This window comes from Schistocerca gregaria, chromosome 6 (genome assembly GCF_023897955.1).
Source record: "Schistocerca gregaria isolate iqSchGreg1 chromosome 6, iqSchGreg1.2, whole genome shotgun sequence".
Taxonomy (NCBI): domain Eukaryota; kingdom Metazoa; phylum Arthropoda; class Insecta; order Orthoptera; family Acrididae; genus Schistocerca; species Schistocerca gregaria.
This window is the reverse complement of record NC_064925.1, coordinates 363918772-363943705: the sequence shown is the minus strand read 5'-3', so window position 1 is coordinate 363943705 and position 24934 is coordinate 363918772. Positions and strand designations below refer to the sequence as shown.

General features: G+C 42.5%; 1 protein-coding gene across 2 annotated transcripts in view; it reads right to left on the bottom strand.

Annotated features, from left to right (window-relative positions):
- LOC126278155 (dipeptidyl aminopeptidase-like protein 6) overlaps positions 1 to 24934 on the bottom strand; it is a 752824-nt gene that overhangs the window by 232864 nt on the left and 495026 nt on the right. For both annotated transcript variants that reach the window (XM_049978055.1, XM_049978056.1), the window contains exon 3: positions 16529 to 16623. In XM_049978055.1, the coding sequence (XP_049834012.1) occupies positions 16529 to 16623 (95 nt within the window). The remainder of the gene's footprint in view (positions 1 to 16528; positions 16624 to 24934) is intronic.

Here is a 24934-nt window from a genome sequence, read left to right as displayed (position 1 = left end):
AATGTAACAGACCTGCTAAGGACACTGTCTACACTACGCTTGTCCGTCCTCTTTTAGAATACTGCTGCGCGGTGTGGGATGAGATAGGACTAAAAGAGTACATCGAAAAAGGTCAAAGAAAGGCAGCTCATTTCGTATTATCGCGACATGTGGGAGAGAGTGTCACAAAAATGATACAGGATTTGGGCTAAAAATGATTAAAGGAAAGGCGTTTTTCGTTGCGACGGAATCTTCTCACGAAATTCCAATCACCAACTTTCTCCTCCGAATACGAAAATATTTTGTTGACGCCGACCTACATAGGGAGGAACGATCACCACGATAAAGTAAGGGAAATCAGAGCTCGTACGGAAAGATATAGTTGTTCGTTCTTTCCGAGCGCTATACGAGATTGGAATAATAGAGAATTGCGAAGGCAATTCGATGAACCTTCTGCCAAGCACTTAAATGTGATTTGCAGAGAATCCATATCGACTCAGATGTAAAACAGTAACAGGGCAAAAAGTAGCGGAAGTTAGAAGATAAAAACAAAGGGTTGGTGATGCTGATTAATACACATAGTAACTAGACAGGCACGATTAAAAGAACACGGTGACAGCGTGGTTTCTGTTCGCAAGGCTTAAAAACACACCTAATGACAGGATAGTGTCTGTTTACAACTCGTAAGACAGAAAAAATGCAGGACACACAACTTTGACACATCACTTAAACACTGCACTATAAAGTAGACACCAAGGTAGATCATGGGGGAGGGGGGACCCAGACAGGAGAGAGAGGGGGAGAAATGGATGAGAAGAAGAAAAGGTAATGGGAGGGGGGAACCGATGGAGCGGGAGGACATAGGAAAAAGGGGGGACGACGATGACTTGCTCCGTTCCGCAATATATAGCCTTCTGCGAGTGATCCGCTCCATGCGTCGATATCAAGTTGACAGACGGACCACACTTCCTGGCGAAAGCGCCCTCGCTGGTGGAACCTCGGAACTCTGCTGTATCCAGCATTACCGCTCGTCGCCGCTGTTGGCGCATTCTGTAGTCTTCGTTTAGAACCAACAGCGGACATGATGGAGTTCCATGCACTGTCCAGCTGAAATTACAATGAAATTAACACCCTGGGTTGCTTACAGGCGTTGACATACGTCAACGGGGACAGAGGAAAATGTGTGCCCCGACCGAGACTCGAACCCGGAATCTCCTGCTTACGTGGCAGACGCCCTATCCACCTGAGCCACCGAGGACACAGGACAGCACGACTGCAGGGATTTATCTCTGGCACGCCTCTCGCGAAACCCACATTCTCAACGTATTGCTCCGCACTACATTCATAGTGCCCCCGCCCATTATACTCTTTACTTGCCGATTCCCGTAAGAGTTCGGCACTGTTTGTGCATTCGCACAGAAGAAGAAGATGGTCAAGCGGCAGGTGAGCCTTAAGTATATACACTCCTCGAAATTGAAATACGAACACCGTGAATTCATTGTCCCAGGAAGGGGAAACTTTATTGACACATTCCTGGGGTCACATACATCACATGATCACACTGACAGAACCACAGGCACATAGACACAGGCAACAGAGCATGCACAATGTCGGCACTAGTACAGTGTATATCCACCTTTCGCAGCAATGCAGGCTGCTATTCTCCCATGGAGACGATCGTAGAGATGCTGTATGTAGTCCTGTGGAACGGCTTGCCATGCCATTTCCACCTGGCGCCTCAGTTGGACCAGCGTTCGTGCTGGACGTGCAGACCGCGTGAGACGACGCTTCATCCAGTCCCAAACATGCTCAATGGGGGACAGATCCGGAGATCCTGCTGGCCAGGGTAGTTGACTTATACCTTCTAGAGCACGTTGGGTGGCACGGGATACATGCGGACGTGCATTGTCCTGTTGGAACAGCAAGTTCCCTTTCCGGTCTAGGAATGGTAGAACGATGGGTTCGATGACGGTTTGGATGTACCGTGCACTATTCAGTGTCCCCTCGACGATCACCAGAGGTGTACGCCCAGTGTAGGAGATCGCTCCCCACACCATGATGCCGGTTGTTGGCCCTGTGTGCCTCGGTCGTATGCAGTCCTGATTGTGGCGCTCACCTGCACGGCGCCAAACACGCATACGACCATCATTGGCACCAAGGCAGAAGCGACTCTCATCGCTGAAGACGACACGTCTCCATTCGTCCCTCCATTTACGCCTGTCGCGATACCACTGGAGGCGGGCTGCACGATGTTGGGGCGTGAGCGGAAGACGGCCCATCGTTGCGCGGGACCGTAGCCTAGCTTCATGGAGACGGTTGCGAATGGTCCTCGCCGATACCCCAGGAGCAACAGTGTCCCTAATTTGCTGGGAAGTGGCGGTGCGGTCCCCTACGGCACTGCATAGGATCCTACGGTCTTGGCGTGCATCCGTGCGTCGCTGCGGTCCGGTCCCAGGTCGACGGGCACGTGCACCTTCCGCCGACCACTGGCGACAACATCGATGTACTGTGGAGACCTCACGCCCCACGTGTTGAGCAATTCGGCGGTACGTCCACCCGGCCTCCCGCATGCCCACTATACGCCCTCGCTCAAAGTCCGTCAACTGCACATACGGTTCACGTCCACGCTGTCGCGGCGTGCTACCCGTGTTAAAGACTGCGATGGAGCTCCGTATGCCAGGGCAAACTGGCTGACACTGACGGCAGCGGTGCACAAATGATGCGCAGCTAGCGCCATTCGACGCCCAACACCACGGTTCCTGTTGTGTCCGCTGTGCCGCGCGTGTGATAATTGCTTGTACAGCCCTCTCGCAGTGTCCGGAGCAAGTATGGTGGGTTTGACACACAGGTGTCAATGTGTTCCTTTTTCCATTTCCAGGAGTGTATATACGAAGACGGCATCTGTTCTTTCGGACATGTCCGAAAGAACAGATACCATCTTAGTATATACACCGTCCAGCTGTTAGCCACTATCATCATTCATCAGTTTTACTGCCAGGTGTATTTCCAAGAATTCCTTAGTAACGGAGCCCCAAAAAGATGTTACTGCGGTCAAAGTCGTAGTTGTGTCATGCTCCATTGCACGTCCAGTGGAGATAAAGTGTTAAGCAATAGCAGACTTGCTTGGCTGTAGAAGGTGTGTGCAACGTTGACGTTCAGGGCAGCGTTTTTTTCAAAGTGCATGTAAGCCATACCATACTGACAAGGTATTTTGTAAATTGCGGCCTTCTGCAATAGCAAGTCGTCTTTCACTGATCCCAAAAGATCTGCAATCTTAGAGCGTGGAATGAACATCACTTTCACCTGAAATCTACATAGAATTGTTGTTACTTTTAACGAAATGTTGCACACAAGAGAAAGAAAAGATTAAGATTTTGTCAGCTTGTTCTCTTCTTTATTCACTTTTTGATTCTTGGTTTTAAATGACAGTGTCCTGTAAATCTGCTAAGTGGAATATCCATTTTTCGGAACATTGTCTTTATGTGGGCCAGCTCTTCCGACTAAGTACCTTGATCTGAGATAGTGCGAGCTCGAATGTTTCAAGCACACTCACAGTTTGCGACGGGTGATGTCGACTTGACACTTGCATATACAATTCAGTATGAGGGGGCATACAGCACAGTGAATGCCCCAGAGAGCCATCATCCTTTCGTGTAATCAAGACATGCAAGAAAGGTAGTAACCAACTTTATCTATTTCCAAAGTAAACCAATTGGTGCCATGAGTGGAGCCTAGGTGATGTAGAAACTCCATATGTTTATCTTCTGCGTGAGGCTACAATATGGAAGTATTTGTCCCTATACCTCGCCAAGATATTTCGTTTAATGATAGCTGATTCAGGCTCCACGCCCGAAATTTGTTTGAATGCTAGAGCTATTTAGGTTGAGCGCCAGCTGCCAGTCTCTTCAACGTACGTCGAACCTCTGGTGGTCTTCCTTCATTTCGCTGCAGTTTTATGACGTTGCGTATATCCGATGCAGTAGTATCTCCCGCGAGCAGCCTCCAAGTGTAGCTACTCGGTTTCTCGGTCTGTTATTAACAATAGCTGCCATTGTGTAGTATGCAGCAGCAAGTGTAAATTACTCCTCGGCATCCCTCTGGCGGGCGGACGCTCGGCTGCTCAGCGAGGCATCCTCGCCGTATTGCTCCGGCCGTGGCCGCCACGGCAGCGGCAGCAGCTGCATTCGCGGCGGGCTCTCCAGCCGACACTGCACAAAAGCCCGCCGAGGCCGGCGCGCGCCTCTCGACTAGGAAATGAAAGCGGCCGCTTTTAATATCGGCAGCCGGGCCACAGCACCGCCCCAGCCCGAGGAAACTCCCCGCCCAGCTCTCTCCTTGTATCGCTCTACACTGGAAATGAATTCCTCCTGCCGAATCCATCGCCGCCGCCAGAGAATAGGCGAAAACTTTCGCTCTAGATCTTTCCCGCTCGCGTCGGAAATGAAACTATCGTCGCTGTGGAGGGAGGGGGATAGAGGACGTTTCCGTCTTTGTTTGCCGAATAAAGTAGGGAAATTATTCTCGAGAACGATACTAGGCTAACAGGAGTACATTATGTGAAAGGCAAAAGAAGAGAGTGAAAACTACTACAGTCAGAGCGGATAAAGTCTCAACTCGTAGTGAAATATTTGTGCAAGTCGCAAAAGAACATCCCGTATTCTGCTACCAGCGGAAAATGCTCCTATCGCAGCACAAAAAGGCGAACACGCCCCTGTTCAGAGCACTATGAATAAAAAGTGGGGTACCAGTGACTCACTCAACCCTCAACACTTTTAAAACTTTCTCAATACTTTCGGCATGCGGGAAGATTTCTATATTTCTTCCTTCTTCTTTCTCACCTAAGGATTCAATGCCCGATGATTAGCGATGCACTTAATGAAGATATACCCCAGTCGTTTCATCCACAAGCGCAATAATCGGATGAATAAAAAAATACAAAGTACAACGAGGTAAGTGACTAGACCAATCATCTTCTGTAACATACTTTGTATTCATTTTTGTTTTTACATACGACTGTTTTGGTGACTGAAGGTCGTTTGGTGACTGATGATAGAGCGTTCAGACCACTGTCCTTACAGAGACACTTTGAGAAAGGACTTTCGTGTATGAGCGATAAGTGCGACATTCTTCGTGTGGCTTGTAACCCTATATTGGGAATTGTCGATATGCCCGCCACCTTGACGTATTCCCTCTACGAATGATGTAGTGAAACACAGCGAAATAAAGAATCATCTTAGGCAATTCTGATGCAGAAAATACTTGACGTATTCCACAGACAACACCAACATCAATCACATAAGGTACAACGTCGGAATACGCCTCCACGACATTCACACAGCAGCATTGCTACTAATGTCGATACCAGGCCTGGTAATGTGTACAAAGGGCATCAAAAGAAAAAGCGTCAGACGTTGAGTGATCACCGTGAAGGACACGGAGATACCATTTACTTACGTGGGAAAGCGTTTTCAGCATCTGGCATAGTTTAAAACGGCCTAATTGTGGATCTTCACAAGGTCAGCTCGTTGAATCGTGCAATATCAAGATTTGTGGGCATTTGGATGTGAGAGACGTTGGAGTACGTGGGAAGGTGAGGGCACGCGTACTCATCGTCACGGTATCCATTGTCCACAACTCACCAAACAAAGGAAGCTCGCCCTTTTGTGCACCAAGTACATCGTAACCAAATGTGCGCCAGCTATTCTACAAGTACTGAAGTTCTTGCAACATTTTGTTTCATCTCACACGATCGTATGACTAGCAGCAGGAACAGGACATTATGATCCCATACATAGACTGCCGCTAAGACCACAACACGAACGGCTGTGTTTCGATTGGTGGCGTGACCGAGAACCATGGACTGCTGACGGCGTTTTATTGTGTTCAGCGAAATCCCGCAGGTCTGCAGTACAATGAATGAAAATCGCCGGCGAGTATGGTGACGCCCTGTGGAGAGTTCCAATTCTTGCAGTGTTTCGAAGAGGCACAGTGGTGTTACCCCTTATGTTATGATGTGATGGGCCATGGCATATGACGTCAGATCACGGCTGATAGTCACTGGAGACACTGTGTTGGCGCAAAGGTACGCCACAGACATCCTGTGTCCTCATGTGTTACTTCTGATACAACACTGTTGTCGCGCCGTTTTTCAATAGGACAATGCTCGTCCGCGTATGCACATATCTCTATGAATCGTGATCGTGATAATGAAGTACTAACGTGGCCAGAAAGATCGTCAGAATTGTCCGCTTTAGAATATTTTGCAGTAGGGTGTAGTTGGGTGGAGGAAGGAATCGATTCCATTTGGTAGCTGGTAAGTGGAAAAGTGCTCTACATTTGAAAGCAGTCCACAGGTAACTGGTTTGATTAAATGTTTGCTCCTTTGGCCTGACAGTGCAGACTTACTAGCCTACTTGCACGAGGGATCCGTGTCTTCTAATTATTTAACCGTTGTTGAACATGTGCAGATATCAGGTACATTCTCCTTACCAACGTTACTGAACACGGTAGTGAGGTTAAATTTTCATTCAGAAACAGTTGCCTGAAGTTTATTACAGACTTTTGACAAAAGTGCAGCTTTGGATTACCATCAACATGTTCACTATCTTTATCTTATCTTATAACTGTTGACCAAAAGTGTTATGAAAAAATAAAAAAACGTTAGAAGGAACTCTGTCTGTCTGTCTGTCTGTCTGTCTCTCTCTCCTTCTCTCTCTTCTCTCTCTCTCTCTCTCTCTCTCTCCCTCCCTCTCTCTCTCTCTCTCTCTCTCTCACACACACACACACACACACACACACACACACACACACACACATACGCATACACGTCGCAAAATAGGAAATATTAGAAGCAGAACATATCACGACTGTAACTAATCACCCTGGTGATTCTTCTATGAAGGGCCTAAACCGAGGAAAACGACTGGGAGTGCCGCAGTGAGAGTTGTGACGGAAAGGTTCAACTCCTGGAAGCAGCTTACATGTCGACGCACCTGCGGCGGAGACGAACCGCAGACTTTCACGTAACTCGATTAACGTCCGCGAAAAGCTGCGACAAAGAAAAAGAGAGAACAACAGGATGCTGGTGATTTTAAACAATCGTGCTTCGAATTTTGAGCCTGGTCCGCACGACCTGGCTTCTGTGCCAAGACAAGAGGGGTGACCTCCGAGAGACGTCCCTGATGCTTCCCTAGGTGATGCCAATGTGCGGTGTCCCTTACGGTTGGCAAAATGTAGCTAAGTAGTGCCGAAGGAAGGGGAGCAGTATAATGCTAGGGGCCTCTGGGACTAGGCTGTCGAAACTGTAGAGCATCCCTCTGGTTAATGGCCAAAATTGGCACCTTTTTTTTTTTTTTTTTTTTTTTTTTTTTTACCTTGTCTGAGGTCTGAGGCTTCCGGGCCAGCTTTCCCACACTTATTCACAGCATAACTGTTTACTCAAATGAACGTGTTATTAAGGCCGCGCTACGTGCAGTGGCAGTAGAAATGGGAAAGAGTACACAGTGGGCTGACTATGTGCTCCAGCGATTCACAATTGAAACGCTGATTACTAAAATGGGGTATCTCGGCAAAGACTGAAAATCAGATTTTGTCCGTTACGATTTCTTGGGACATAGATGTATCGACTGAGACTAAAAGGGGAGGCCATCGTCTCATTGCTACTTGTAGACAGTGGGTTCAACTCTGCAGTTGTTTGTGATGAAGGAGAACTCCAGGAGTTGTCACATTTTAGAAATAAACTTGTATCAGATCTGGAATCATGCGGAACCATGTGGTAATTTTTGTTGAAAACTTTGATTAACTCTTGCACTTATATGATAAAGTGAATAACTAAGAGTCTGAACCTTCAAATAATGAAGAAAAACCAAGGAATCTGAAAAAAAGGTAAGCTTGATTACTTTTTTATATGCTAGGGACTTTTAATTTTGAGAAGCACAACATGAAAACAGATGAATGTATGTTCCATTGTTATCATGAAGGCCATGGTAAGAAAGATGCTAATGAGGGGAGCACTCCTCTGTTACATTATACTGAGTACTTTGTCGCCGAAATCATAAGAGGACTGCAATTTTTCACTGATGCGTGCAGAGGCCGAAATAGTAGTCTTAGTGTTATTGCTTTTAAAAACCAATGGCACATTTGACAAAATCTACCATTATTTCCCCTTTAGAGGGCGCTCTTATCTAGTATGTGACCTTGACTTAGTTGTCTCAGAAAGAAAGTTACGAATATACCACCAAATGTTTATTGTGGTTCAGTGTATGTTACTTACCACCGAATCTAGCTGCCTCGGACACTTTAAAGTTTATGCAACAAAATGAATTGCATTTTGGATTTTAAAATATGGTGGAACCTTTATACAAAAATGCCATCATTCCGACTCAAACATTGAGAAGAGGCTCTGGAAAGTAGGACACAGTATCATTTGTTCCCCAGCAGTTTATCTACTATGAGTACAGCTCAAGAAAGAAAGGTTAAGCATTTGCTAAGTCCTACATCAGAACTCGATGTCCACACCTTTATACTGGTAAAAGCCAGAATATATGTTCCTAACAAGAACATTTAGGCCACCTCCAACAGAAGCAAGTGTGGGGAAAGATGGCATAAACAAGAAGAAGAAATATGATATTGAGAAACTACTTAAGTATATTAGAGATCCAAAGTATCAAGTCTTTTATAAACAGTTAAACTCGTGACCACTACAGAAGTGAAGACAGCTGGTAAGTGACTAGACCAATCATCTTCTGTAACATACTTTGTATTCATTTTTGTTTTTACATACGACTGTTTTGTGAAGAAGTGGTCAATCATCTTTTTAACATGTTTTTAGTCGTTTTCGTACTTATTTAAGGTAGCTTTGTGACCCCCCCCCCAAGTTAAAAGGCGTGTATTAAATATGTTGAGTGGTTTAAGTTCAAAAGAAAGAACAAGTTTCTAACTTAAAATTGAAATGTACTTCATAACATGATTATGTACCATAACAATTGATTTTTCTGTGTAATCGCACGCCCAAGATAAACAAATTTACTTCACATTACATTTATTGACCTTGAAGCACTGTCGTTAATTAATTGTAAGTTCTTCCTTAATACAACCTAAATATGTGTCTTAAAATATATTTGCTTCGTCACTTATTGTTGGTCGAGAATTACTCCCGGTGATAAAAATCTCTGAAGGAGCTTCAAATGTTTTTCAAAGTAGGTAATACTAGCCTTATGAGTTCCAGAAAGCGAATAGTCCCACATAGTGGAAGCAAATTTGCCATGAAGGTGTTAATAACTTTGTAGAATGTTTTTACTCCTTCCTAAATACTTTATCAATCGTGAGTTGTCGCTTTCACAAACAAGCTATTCAAATAATATCTGTAATCGGCGATTTATTTCGATATTTAAGCAACAACTCTTTTTACGAGAGTTCGGCAGCTGCTCTTTCACATACGTTTCAGAAACAGATAGTTACAATGTGTGGGAGCAGTTAGGACGTCAACTCCGTCTCAGTGACAGTATCAAGGATATCAAGAAAATGTTACAGTTGTGCAACAGCTTGCTTTAGAAGCGGCTACAACTGCTTGATGGTATCCTTACCAACAGAATAGGTGCAGGCTTCTAGGCCAGACAGGGTACGACATTATACTGATAGGTGTGCTCATACTACCAAGTTCTTTGCATATCTGACTCAATTTTGGTATCATTGAAATAATATTACATAACGTTTCAACTAGTAATTTTTCCTACTCCGCTCCGGTGTGGTTAACTTCTTTTGTAAGTCAATACAGAATGTTTGTCCCTGTAGGACGTTTCCAAACAGACCAAATACTATTCTCAGAGGAGGACCTACGTACTGCTGGAAGTGCATGGTAATGCTGGAACTAAGTTAAGGATGATGAAGAGATTAAACTGGATTCTTCGTCAATTAATATTGTCACTGGCGTTTCCGTGGTTTCTGACGACTACTCACCTCTTTTCAAGTACTTCTTAATTTTCATAAGGTAGTGGAAACAGGACTAAAGAAAATCAAGACGTTTTCCTAGGATTTGTCGACCGAGGAAAAGCGTTAGACAATGTGAAATAGTGCAAGATGTTCGAGATTCCGAGGAAAATAGGGTAAGACACAGAGGGAGACGGGTAATATACAAGATGTAGAAGAGCCAAGAGATAATAATAAGATTGAAAGACCAAGTACGATGTTCTCCGAATATAAAGTAAGACAGGGATGCAGGTATTCGTCGTTACTGTTCAATCTATTCATCGAATAGGCAATGACGAAAATAAAAGAAGAGTTCTGGAGTGGACTTAAAATTGAATGTGTAAGGATATCAATGATAAGATTCGCTGATGATATTGCTGTCCTCAGTGAAAGTAAAGAAGAATTACAGGAGTTGTTGAATGAAGTGAACAGCCTAATGACTATAGAACGTGGGCTGAGAGAAAATTGAAGAAAAACGAAAGTAATGAGAAGTAACAGAATGAGAACTGCGAGAAATTTAACGTCAGGAATGATGGTCAAGAAGTGAATAAAGTTAAGGAATTCTGTTACCTAGCGAGAAAAATAACACATGGCAGACGGAGCAAGGAGAACATAACAACAGATCAGCACTGTCAAAAATGTCATTCCTGGCCAAGAGAAGTGTACTTGCATCAAACATAGGTCTTAACTAATGACAGAAATATCTGAGAATGTACATTTGGAGCACAGTAAAACATAGACCGTGGAAAAAACGCAGCAGAGGAGACTCGAAGCAGTTGAGATGTGGTGTTACAGAAGAATGTTTAAAATTAGGTGGACTGGTAAGGTAAGGAATGATGCAGTTCTGCTCAGAATCGGAGAGGAGCGGAACATATGAAAAACACAAGAAGAAGGGACAGAATCATAGGATATCTGTTAAGACATCACGGAATAACTTCCATGGTACTACAGGGAGCTGTAGAGGGTAAAAACTGCAGAGGAAGACAGAGATTGGAATACATCCAGCTGATAGCTGAGGCCTTGATTGGCATACGAGGGAAATTCGTGGCGGGCTGCATCAAACCAGTCAGAAGACCGATGACTGAAAACAAAAATCATAATCTTATTAGGCAAAATGTTATTCAGCCCCTTAAAAGAGCACTCTGGTCGCCTGCCAGTGATGTGTGCAGTATAGAACTGGTACCAGGTGCTCATGTGGTCCATCACCGCCGACATAAGCCATGGTAGTTAAGTGGTGCATAAGAACCATTCGGTTGTACGGTATCAGTACAGTAAGATGGATCGATGTGGAGAAGTGGCAGAAAGCAATTATCATCTTCTGGCGTTGCCATGATCATAGCCTTAGACGTCCCCAAGCAGGGGCAAGGGCATGGCGTCTGAGGTAGAATTTTTATTAATTCCAAAATTCACATGTATTTCTAGAAATGATTATCTCTTATACTCCCCAGTTGTATTCAATGGTAACACGATGCGTTTGGTGAATACTACATCGTTTGATTGTCAGGAGATACTATTCCGTTTTCTTGTTGTGTTGGTGGTTTCGGCGTTGTTTTTCAGTATTGTGAGATGTGAGTCTCTACAGAACTTTGTAGAAGTACAGTACCCGATCTCTGTCTGTCACTTCTTTCTACAGCAGTGAAGGAGTTACAGCAGTTACCACAAAATAAGCTTGGATGCGTTATACCTGCCCGAAACCCGTCAATAATTCCCACAAAACCAGCCCATTCACTTTGGCACATCTTAATCTCAACAGTGAACTTGCATTTGAGCTGTCAAACCAAGCTGCTTCAGTTTTACAGGAAAGAGCAATAGTAGTGTACTCAAATAGCTTAGGGAATGTAGCCGGGTGAGGTCGCCGACAACCACCGATATTTCGAAAGGAGGACGTCCTGCCAATTTAGAGGCAAAACGGGAGCAAGTATGTTCTGTGCAAGCGACTTTAAAGCCTCGATTTTCAGAGAAACTCAGTGAAGATAAGACAGACACACGCACACACAGACACACACACATTGTAAACAATTCCTCTCAGTTGTGGCATGTCATATAATGGTCAGACTATCAGGATTGTGGAGGACCACTGTACTGAGCATAAGCAGCACACCCTCTTATAATAGACTAGCAAATCCACCGTTGCAGAACATTGTCTTGCTACCGGTCATATTGTGGGATATAATAACTCGGAGATTCTGGCATGCATTTCCAGCTGTTGGGGTAGTATTATTAAGGAAGCTGTTGAAATTTATTAAAAGATTGTAAGCGCCGAGATAAACTAAGGTCTCAACTTGTAGTATAACGCGAAGAACTCCATTGTGCTACTTTGCAGGTGTGTTAAACTAGACTCCATCTGCAGGTCCACATACAGAAAAAAAGAAATTGCACTCGATGAGATGGAAGTATCAGAACCTAAAACTGTTTGGACGTTCTTAAACTGTATGGTTCTTGAAGCATACGCTGAATAACAGTGCGTTATGAGTTCTTTAATCCAGTTGTCATAATAACGTGCCAAGCCAGGGAGATGAAGAACATTTTGCTAGACTCCTAAACTATTGAGAGTTGGTTCTACCGACCAATTTCATGGCTGTTTTCGAACGTTTTTTACACCCATATTAATATTAATAACACAAAAAATGTACTTTGTATACATTTATGAAATATGTTTACCTTTAAGTTACACTCGTAATCTACCTTAAAAAATAGAGACTGAAAAACTATCAACCATTTAAGATACAATAATCTTTGTGTCTTCTGTAAAATTTGTTTCTTGGTGCACAACGCTTTCCCGCACTCAACTAAGAAGTTGTATAAAAATCTGGCTATTGGAACCTTGTCTCTCTTGGCTAAATTCCTGCGGTCGCCCATGACCATAGAGCAAATGAAGCTGCTCGATTTATTAGTCTATAAACGTGGACTGTCCAAAGTGTCTACAAAGAAACACGTGCCGCTCGTAGGCATATGATCGTCGAAAGGTACCGGAAACAAGTATCGCGCCGTACCAGTGACAACTGATTTTCAAACCTGACACGAACTTGCTCTGTCAGTGACTGCAGTTTCCTAACGAACATGTAATGTACATTAAGCGTCAGGTAAGCGAGACAGGAGCACTTTGCTCCTAGGGTCACGATGGCCAGCTGATACTATTTCGTTAAATTGCCGTCAAATTACGCAACCGACCAAGGAGCTTGGTAGCAACAATACCGTCGTCTTTCCACAAACAAGTTAGTGCAGTTGACGTATCGAGGTTTTATGTTTTCTTGTTATTGAAACAAAATTACGCTTACTCAATATATTTTCTTGTGTATTTGAAGAAAATTCTGTGACTAAACAAGAAAATACAACGATTAAAGTCCATAATTTCAGGATTGATTTGATACTGTTTGCAGCGATAAATGTTTAAAACTTTTTCTTAAGCGAATTAAGATAAATCCAATTTGGCGATTGGGTGCAATGGACAGTGATTTTGGTTTTTATTTCTGTTTATTTTCTTGATTTTCACCGACATCTTCGTACATAACAGATAAACCAGAGCGTAATGCTGCGGTTTGTGGTTTCATTGCTGAAGCTGGCCTTCAGTTGCCAAAAAGACAGTGCTAGGCCTATGGTGTCAAAGCAACTCCTACTCAGTTGAACATCACTTTAGATGACCAACCATACTATCAATGCCTGAAGAAGTCCGGCCATTTGACAAACGGCAGCTAAAAAAAAAAAAAGACAGAAAACTAAGATAAAAAACTTCAGCAATTCTGATAGACACTGGAGTGAAAGATACGTTACAATGCGAACAACAACCCCTCCACAATCAGAAAAGGAAACTCTCTTAACAGAAATATGATGTTCTACGTAGAAATCTATTTTCTAAAATTTTTGGCATGGTCAAATTGAATAACACGATAAAACTCCTCATACGAAACGCAGTAAGGGAGTAAGCATTCCTAAGAAGGTTCTTCAAGAAGGAGAAGATGAGGATGTCCGAAGTCTTAGGGGTCTTAAACTACTTTCTCACAGCAATTAACGTGATGAAAGGATATAATGGACAAGCTGCAAGTGGGGAGCAAACATGTCACGTGCTACAAGTGAAGTGAAAGAACTCTTTTTAAAATGTTTGAACTGTGAAGATCCTATAGAACATTCGGAAGTCTGATAAAAGTTGTGGACATTCTTTTCCGTCAAACTGTTGTTCTAACAATGATAACACCATGTACGATTGTAGCTTAAGTCACAAACTGTCGAAATTTATATTAAAATAATCTTTGTATATTAAGCCGATATATTTTCAGTTAAATAACCGTTGTCGTAACTAATTAAATGATAAAAATCGTACGAGCTAACTTGCCCAACTGATGGGCGCACTTATCCAATGGGTGGGGTAGGTTGGCCCAAGTGGTGTTATTGCACTGAGTATTTTTTTTTATGAATAGACAATCAGTGATACGTCATAACTACTGAATTTTCAAGGTGGTGAAACAATGTACCAATGTCTCCAAATAAAAAGTTCAATGCAAACTTTCGTAATACAAGCTGAAAAAAATCTAGAAATAAAAGTGGGCCAACCTGCCCCGGTGTTCACTACCCTGCAGAAGGCTATTGCTCCCAGTGGCATGTAATGTTGCACGTCTTCAGTGAACCAGAGCACACGGAAATTGGTCAGTAACTGACATGGAGCGTATACTGTGTTCAGACAGTTGGGGACTACGCTAGATCAGGGCGGAAGTGGTGCTGCGATGTTTTGGTGGTGGTTTTTGTACAATGGCTTAGGCCCAGTGATTCAGGTTACCATAATAGTGAACACCGGTTATCATTTCAACATACTTGATGACCAAGTATCGCTCTTTCTTCTACACCTTCAAGATGAGTATGCTGTGGACATTCCTGTCTTCGAAGCTGACAGTTGTGTTTACAAATGTTCAAATGTGTGTGAACTTTTAAGGGACCAAAATTCTGAGGTCATCGGTCCCTAGTCTTACACACTTCGTAAACTAACTTATGCTAAGAACAACAATATTCAATTATGCAGTGGAAATATAGCGAACCAACCACAACCGTGTATTCAGGTGTGTACGAGGTGCTGCGCAGTGCTCCATTGACGTGTTGATATTTTCATAGTGGTACCAAACAGTTGGCAGCACTTGCACCTAATGAAAATTCTGAACATTCGCAAATATATACCTCAGGTTTAAATTGGGGAAAAATACTTCTGTTGCAGCTAATATACAGTAAACGTTAATTTAAACAATTGCAGCCAGTGGGTCTGAAACGGCTAACCTCATAGAAAATATCTGATATATTTGGAATAGCGCGTAAAACGTAGCAGTGAACATTTCCCTAATTGGCAACAGTACGGAATCTAATCATCAATTACTGGCTACAGATAGACAAGGCATACAAACGCAGATACTTTTATTGGTTATTGAGGACAGCGTGCTGAACAACATTACACCAATATTTTCTTCATTTGCAGACTAATAACTGTAGGTATTAGGAGCAGTATGGTTTTAGGTTGGTTAGTACCTCCAAACATACATGGCAAAAGCAAGCCGTTAAGGTTTATTTTTCCCCAGGCAGCGGGCCAGGTGTTAAAGTGTGGTCACGTAGAAACAAAACAATGAATCTATACTGAAAGGCGTAGTCCAATTAGTAGTGCTGTTATGACTGTGCATAAAACATTAGGTGGTACATTATGTTATGCATTTGCGGGAGTACAGTTATACGCAGAGAAAAACAACTGACTCACATACTAAGGTACGAATGATCACAGTATGTGTACCAGTCTGAATGAGATGTTTATCCAACAAAAGACACAAAAGTGAAACTAAACTCAAACTTGTGTGTGAAACTTTATGTCCCTGGATAAAAAAGATTTCACATGCTCAAAATGACATACCATATGTATCTGGCCTGCAAAAGTGATTTTCTTAGTGAGTACCCAAGGAATGCCAATACAGACAGCTCTTGGGTACTTCGAAGTCCTGGACTCACGGAACTAAAAATTCAAGAGAACTGCCTAGAAAGGAAGTAAAAGCAAATAATCCTCCATTTTTATAGGTACAACACAGGCTGGGTGTCGACGATCTGTAGTTATAGCTGTTACAGCACGATGCTTCCTGAATCTAGAATGAGCAATGATGATTACAACAAGTAAACTTTGAACAAAGTTAATATTTGGCAGTAACACCATGTATTAACTGAATCAGTCACGGACTCATTCCTTAACAATATGTCAGTTTCTCCTTTATACACTTCCCTCAGGACAGTGTAAAGGTACCATAACAATGGTGAAAATGAGGGATTCGAAATACGAATTGTTGGCTGGCGTATTCGAGTCACTCCATTTGGCACTTGTTGAACTAGTCCCGTTCTCACACCTAAAGAACTTGTCTGGGTAACGTTTGAAGTCCAATGGAGAGGTTGTGGTCGCCGTAGACTTTTTTGCTACAGTCTTCTTCATTTTGGTAAAAGAATTTAACTAAATATCAATTTCGTACAATGCAGGTACAAAATTAATATTATGTAATGAAAATGTTGTTGGATGTATAAAATTATTCAGTTATTTCTCGACAAAGATTATCAAAAATATTGGAGTACTTACGAAGGTTTGGTTGGACATAATGCTTCGGCTGGTAAGGTTGGCAGCATTGAACAGGCTGATGCCTCCCCATTGGTCCCGGAACACAAGTTCGTCCCCTGTAACAAAATGTAAACTGAGTCTCTTCGAAACACTGCATTTGAGATCAAGTTCAAAATTATAAGACGCGTAACCTATAACGACAGCATTTGCGGACTTAAAACCGTCGAAATTGTAAGGTGGTGTGAACAGTCGACTATTCCTGGAAAATAGACGAAGAAAATATGACTTATCATCGCTTTTGGCTATATGTACACAAAGATTGAAAGACATGTTAATAGCAATGAACGGAATGCTTAATACATTGAGGTGAGAAAATGTAATGGGATAGCGATATGCACATATACAGATGTCGGTAATATCGCATGCAAAAGGTACAAAAGGCCAGCACATTGGCGGCGCTGTTATTTGTACTCAGGTGATCCATGCGAAAAGGTTTCCGAGGGGATTGCGGCCGCACGACGGGGATTAACAGACTTCGAACGCTGAATGGTAGGTGGAGCTAGACGCATAGGACATTCCATTCTGGAAACCACTAGAGAATTCCGTATTACGAGATCCAGAGTCTCAAGAGGGTGCCGAGAATACAAAATTCCATGCATTACCTCTCACCACGGCCAACGCAGTGGACGACGACCATCACTTAACTACCGAAAACAGCAGCGTTTGCGTAGAATTGTCAATGCTAACAGACCAGCAACATCACCTGAAATAACCGAAGGAATAAATGTGGAATTTACTATGGATATATCCGTTAGGACAGTGCAGTGAAATTTGGCGTTAATGGGCTATGCCAGAAGACGGACGCGAGTGACTAATAACAGCACGGCATGGCCTGCATCTCCTCTCCTAGATTCGTGACCATATCGGTTGATCCTAGACGATTGGAAAACCGTTTCCTGGTCAGATAAGTCCCGATTGACTTGCTAAGAGCTGATAGTAGCGTTCGAGTATGGCGCAGACCCCATTGAGTCATGGACCCAACAAGGAACTGTGCAAGCTACTGGTGGCTCTATAGTGGTGTGGGCTGCGCTTAAATGGAATGGACTGGGTCCTCTGGTCCAGGTGAACCGATTATTGAGTGGAAATGTCTGTGTTTGGTTATTTGGAGACAACTGCAGCCAAACAACGATGAATTTTTATGTATGTCAGTGAGACATGCCACAGTGGCCACATTTGTTCGTGACTGGTTTGAAGAACATTCTAGACTATTCGAGCGAATAATTTGGCCACCCAGATTTCGGGACATGAAGCCCGCCGAACATTAACGTTACATAATCGAGAGGTCCGTTCGTGCACAAAGTCCTGCGCTTCCAAGTATTTCTCAATTGTGGACGACTATAGCATGGCTCAGTATTTCTGCAGGGGACTTCCAACGACATATTGACAACCTATCACGCAAGGGTTGCTGCACTACACCAGTCAGAAAGAGGTCCAATACGACATTAGGAGATATTCCATAGCTTTTGTCACCTCAGTGTATATGGTTTATGGATTAAGGATAAACAGAGCGAAGACGATGAAGAGTAGTAGGAAAGAGATAAAGACTGGCGTAATGTTTAAACAGGGAACGACATTATATTACAAGATGTGAAATGTTCTCCGAATAGCCACCTGGATGACCGAAGTAAGCAAATAATCTTGGGCGCATCCTAGTCACTTCTGAGCATTTTATACAGGGTGTTTCACTTATCTTGGCTACTCCAGATAACTTTGGTCGAGAAGAAAAATGAAAATGTATCATTTAAATTTTGTTCAGATACCAGGGAGAAGATAATCCAGCATGACTGCCTTTCGTGCAAATTTACTTTTTAAGAAAAACGAACAGCAGCACGTTGTTTTTAATAGCACCTTATATGTTTTATTTGGTTATCAACTGACTCTCTACAGAACCAGTTCAAAAACTTACCTCAGTGTACTATTTACATAATCATGCCGTTACATAAAACGTAACACAAATATGCTTCGACTCTCGTTTATAAGTGTTCATTGCAGGTACCTCCTTTTGCTGGATTTAATAGTAAAGAAATACAAACAAAAAATTAATGCACACTGGTCGTTTAGTGAACCTTCTTCAGTTGATGGCTTTTGTGAGTGCAATTTAAACCACGGAAGAGATGGTAGAAGTGAGAACTGTGGAGAATGTGAGATACACAGTATGTGTACATGTACTACACTGCTGTAGTGTTTCTAAACGATATATTTTCTGCAGTAAAGGCAGTCCTTGGTTAAAAAATGTAGTATAGTTATTTTTCGTTTATTGTAATTGAAAGTAGGCGAAATGCCACTCAGGCAGAGGAGTTTTGCACACATGACAGGAAACACCTTTCCGACGTATGTCTTGCTGTCTTGTTGTGACAGAAAAAAGAAAGTTTCAACCAAAAGCAACTCAATAGACGTCGAACTTGCTCAGTTGGAGATGTCTAAGTTGTTGTTGCTGTTGTTGTGGTCTTCAGTCCTGAGACTGGTTTGATGCAGCTATCCATGCTATTCTAGTTTCTTCATCTGCAACCTATATCCTTCTCAATCTGCTTAGTGTATTTATCTCTTGCACTCCCTCTACGATTTTTGCCCTCCAATGCTAAATTTGTGATCTCTTGATGCCTCAGAATATGCCCTACCAACCGGTCCCTTCTTCTTGTGCCACAAACTCCTCTTCTCTCCTATTCTATTCAATACCTCCTCATTAGTTACGTGATCTACCCATCTAATCTACAGCATTCTTCTGTAGCACCACATTTCGAAACCTTCTATTCTCTTCTTGTCCAAACTATTTATCGTCCATGTTTCACTTCCATACATGGCTACACTTCATACAAATACTTCCAGAAACGACTTCCTGACACTTCAAACTATACTTGATGTTAACAAATTCCTCTTCTTCAGAAACGCTTTCCTTGCCCTTGCCAATCTACATTTTATATCTTCTCTACTTCGACCATCATCAGTTATTTTGCTCCGAAAATAGCAAAACTCCTTCACTACTTGAAGTGTCTCATTTCCTAATCTAATTCTCTCAGCATCACCCGACTTAATTCGCCTACATTCCATTATCCTCGTTTTGCTTTTGTTGACGTTCATCTTATATCCTCCTTTCAAGACGCTGTCCATTCCGTTCAACTGCTCTTCCAAGTCCTTTGCTGTCTCCGACAGAATTACAATGTCATCGGCGAACCTCAAAGATTTTATTTCCCCTCAATAGATTTTAATACCTACTCCGAATTTTTCCTTTGCTTCCTTTACTGCTTCTTCAATATACAGATTGAATAACATCGGGGAGAGGCTAAAACCCTGTCTCACTCTCTTCCCCACCGCTGCTTCCCTTTCATGCCCCTCGGCTCTTATAACTGCCATCTGGTTTCTGAACAAATTGTAAATAGCGTTTCGCTCCCTGTATTTTACCCCTGCCACCTTTAGAATTTGGAAGAGAGTATTCCAGTCAACATTGTCAAAAGCTTCCTCTAAGTCTACAAATGCTAGAAAGGTGGGTTTTCCTTTCCTTAAGCTTTCTTCTAAGATAAGGCGTAATGTCAATGTTGCCTCACGTGTTCCAACATTTCTACGGAATCCAACCTGATCACCCCCGAGGTCGTCTTCTACTAGTTTTTTCATTCGCCTGTAAAGAATTCGCGTTAGTATTTTGCTGTGACTTATTAAACTGGAAGTTCGGTAATTTTCACATCTGTCAACACCTGCTTTCTTTGGGATTGGAATTATTATATTCTTCTAGAAGTCTGAGGGTATTTCGCTTGTCTCATACATCTTGCTCACCATATGGTAGAGTTTTGTCATGACTGGCTCTCCGAAGGCCGTTTGCTAAGTTATTGTTCTCATTCTGTTGGGATGAATTCACACTTGAGCACGAGACTGTTTGAACAGGAGACTGACATTCCTAATCTCAGCCCACATCGCATTTCAACACATCAGACGTTCAATATTTTTATCTTTTTCCACAGATGATCTCCCGGGGTCTCATTTTAACCTGTCTGAAAATAGATGAACGAATCCAGACCTGTTCTCCTGGTAGCTGTGAAATTCAGCAAATACTTGGACAGAGGCGCTCACGTCTTTGTACTATGTTTGTAAAATAAATTGCCGAGTTTTAAATATGTTGATGTGAACTACATTATTTAATTAAATCATTTAATAATTAAATATTTTATTAGGAAGGAGAGAGGGAGAGAGAGAATATTAACGAAACGGAGCCACAAGATTTCTTTCTCCAGTCCTAGCAACTGTAGTAGAAAAAATTGTATGATAGTGTTCAAGTTTACTTATTAAGCAAGAAAATAAAAAGGTTTAATGTATGTACTGTCAGTGCAAGGTTCTCAGGTTGACGTTGTACTGCTAGACTTCTGTGATGCATTCAACAAAGTTCTGCACTGTCGTTTAGTCAATTGTACACGATATTAGGGAGTATCGGAGCAGTTTTGTGATTGAATACAATACTTCCTTGAAAACAGAATTCAACACACCGTTATTAAGGGAAAAAACTCTGGGGAATACCCGAAGGATGTGTTAGAAGTCTACTGCTTTGCAGTTTACATTATATATACCCGTATTTATTGTAAAAAAATATGTATGTAAGATCCACATCTCCTTCTGAACCACTGGGCCGATTTCAGCTAAATTTGGTAACACATCCCTTACTGCCTGGCAACAATTTTTATCGGGGTAAGAACCATCTACCTACCATAGTTCGTCACAAACACCGGGATGTGTGAAAACCTGCCGCGTTGTAAATGACGTTTAAATTTATCACGTCTTATATGCTACTTCTATTCGCAACACATTTCGCAGACAACATCCAGATATGCCGCTGAATGTACCTACAATTTTATGTTATAGTACGGCATATAGATCAGGAGATATGGTGTCACACAGACTGAGATGCGTGAAAATCTGCCGCTACATGCATGACATAATTTTTTTTTAATTTATTGGCCTTGAGGACGTGCTTATACAGCGATCTCAAAATCGGAAGGCCACCTGTAACGATACGCACGAGAGGACAACACAACACCCAGTGCTCCAGGGGAGAAAATTCTTCAACCCGGTCGCACATTGAACCCGGTCACACTCGGTCAACAATCCGCCACGATGACCACTCACCTATCGAGGCGGACGTATAAGTTCATTGCTTCTGTGCTACTAACTTACTCCCGACATATTTCGCTGATAGTATTCACATATTCCGCTGAACGTACATACCTAACTATATATTTATTCGTCAAATAGTTCAATAGATGTGATTTCATAAACACAGAGATATGTGAAAAAAAATGTCAAATCATGAATGAAGTTATAATACATTTACTCTTTACTACTAAGACACTCCTACAGTCGAGTCGGTTTAAGGAAATCGCTGATACCTGACAACGATTTCAACTGCGCAGCGCAAACGCCCGAGTGTGAATACGGTAGTTGTCTCTAGAGCTATGAAGAGGTGACGTCTTAGGGATGTTTACAAAATCGCTTTGTAGACATGCGTTCCAACTGCGCCCAGCCTACAGAAACTGTACAGTATCATATTTCTTATTTAGGATATACTTATACGCTTGTACGTTTTTTGTACAACTATTTCATAATTTCAAAGGTGTTTTCGTGAGCAAATTGAAATGAGATTTTTTCGACACGGCCAATTCTCAGCAAATACAGTTTTTTTTCTCATAGGAAACTGACAAAACGAATAACCGGATAACGCCTGGTTTGTCATGTAGTAGTGGATAAGTTGGAGGCTATTCGCGGACGTTAGTAGTGGATAAGTTGGAGGCTATTCGCGGATATGAAGGTTAGGAAGCCAAGAAGGCTGTTGCGAACTGCAGGATGACTCTGCAAAGAATCGATAATTGACGCAGTGATTGGTAATTGCCCCTCAACGTCTTAAAAGAAGACCTGAACTTAAATAAATATAACGTGCTGTGCGCAGACAGGCGAAGAGATCCACTGCTGTTCGAATACACTATCGGCAAAATAATCCCTGGAAACAGACGGTAGTGCAGCTAGTGTTTGATAAAGAACTATTTCGTGAGCAATGATGAGTCCTATGAATACAAGGGAAGTCTTGAGCTTCCTAAGATTTAGTAATCTTTAATGAATCGATACGGATAGTGAATGTTAGATTCTACGCTAGGAAATGATACGCGAGTGTACACTACGTATAAAATAAGATTTTACGCTGAAGAACTATTGCTGGGGTGAAATGTCTTGACCTAAAAAGATGTGTGTCGAACCACCAGTACTCAAAACTGACGTGAAAGTATGCCATTTTCTGGCAAATACGACTATCCACTAAGCTATCCAAATACGACTTGCTTTAAATGAAAGTTGTGAATGTTGGAACATAGGCGCTCCACTGGAGACACGACTGAAATTGCGAAAATACGTCTTTAGTAGGGTTTGGACAACATGATAAGGACACTGCCGTTATCCTTAAGACCGAGCTAGGTGGCGCAGTGGTTAGCACACTGGACTCGCATTCGGGAGGACGATGGTTCAATCCCGCGTCCGGCCATCCTAATTTAGGTTTTTCTTGATTTCGCTAGATCACTACAGGCAAACGCCGGGATGGTTCCTTTGAAAGGGCACGGTCGATTTCGTTCCCTGTCCTTCCCTAATCCGAGCTTGTGCTCCGTCTATAACGACCTCGTTGTCGGTGGGGCGTTAAACACTAATCTCCTCCTCCTCCTCCTCCTCCTCCTTAACCTTAATGTAGTTTCAGGAAAGAGCTCACGCTACAGTAGGATTTAGACCTATAAATATTTCTAGTACGTCTGAATAATTAGGAAGGGCAGGAGAGAAGCAAAGGCAGGTACAAGTTCAGGTGTTTCTAACATTGATGTTAATTCATGAATGTATAGAACGAGATAAAGAGGAACGTACAAAGGCATCTAATGTCACCTTTACAAATCATAAAATGCTGCAGTAATTTCACATTCAAAAAACAAACACCGTCCTAACAGCCCTTCAAGGCCCAACGGTACCGACCGGCCGCAGCGTTATCCTCAACCAGATGCAGATACCGAAGGGCATGGGATGAGCACACCACTCTCCTGCCCGTTGTCAGCTTTCGCGACCGGTGCCGCAACTTCTCAGTCAAGTAGCTCTTTAATTGATCTCACAAGGACTGAGTGAAATACACTTGCCAACTATACTCGACGGTTCCGAATGGTGATCCCCATCCAAGTGCTAGCCCAGCCCGACAGCGCTTTACTTTGGTGATCTGACGGGAACCGGTGTTACCACTGCGGCAAGACAGTTGGCAGTAATTAACATTACGAATTCCAAAATTTTTTTTTGTACAGAACAAACCATGTTTTCTAGAGACGTTTTCTCGATAATCTGTTGCATTGTTCCTTTGGAGGACAGTGGTTCAGAAACTGATGATGCGGCTATATGGTTTAAATATTTCAAAGCAAATTTTGTAATTTTTTGATTTCATGTCATGGGCTAGAGGTAGCGTCTTGGATTAGCAATCAAAACATCCTCAGTCCCCGATTCGAACTCCACCACGAGTTAAATTTGGAACAAAAATCATTAGTGATGGCGGCCGAAGACTTCCATCGTGAAAAGTTATCCCCCATTCAGCCAATGGCCTTGTAAATGAGCTCAGAGGAGAGAACACAGGTTCAGGACATTCTCTTACCCTTGGTGTGGGAAACTGCCCCTAAGGGCGGAAGAATCAGAAATCATCAACGGCATTAGAGTCAAGATGGTAGTGGAAACCAATGCGTTAAAGACACATAATGTATATCATAGGGCATGCGGCCTATACTTGAAAAAAGTCATGATGATCTCTCCACTGGCAAAAGGTCCCAAACTAGTCATCCATATGGGTCTCTAAGGGGGGACTGCCAAGGGGGAGGTGAACATTAGAGAAAAACTGAATAACAAACGACAGGATAACGTTCTACACATCGGGACGTGGAATATCAGAAGTTTGATCGTGGTAGGGAAGCTCTAAAATCTGAAAAGGGAAATTCTAAAGCTCAATCTAGACATAGTGGGGCCAGTGAAGTGATACTTTAAAGGAGATAAGGATTTCTGACCAGATGGGTATAGAGTAATATCAACAGCGGCAGAAAATTATAAACGGGAATGGGATTCGATATGAATAGAAAGATAGGGCAGAGGGAGAGTTACAGTGAAGAGTTCAGTAGCACCATAATTCTCATCGGAATCAATAGAAAACGATCGCCGTCAATGATAGTTAAGGTGTACATGCCGACGTCGCAACCTAAAGATGAAGAGATGGAGAGAATATGTGAGGATTTTGAAACGATAATTCAGCACGTAATGGTTGATGAAAATCTAATAGTCCTGTGGGGTTGGAATGCGGTTGCAGGGTAAGAGTAGAAGGAAGTGAGAATT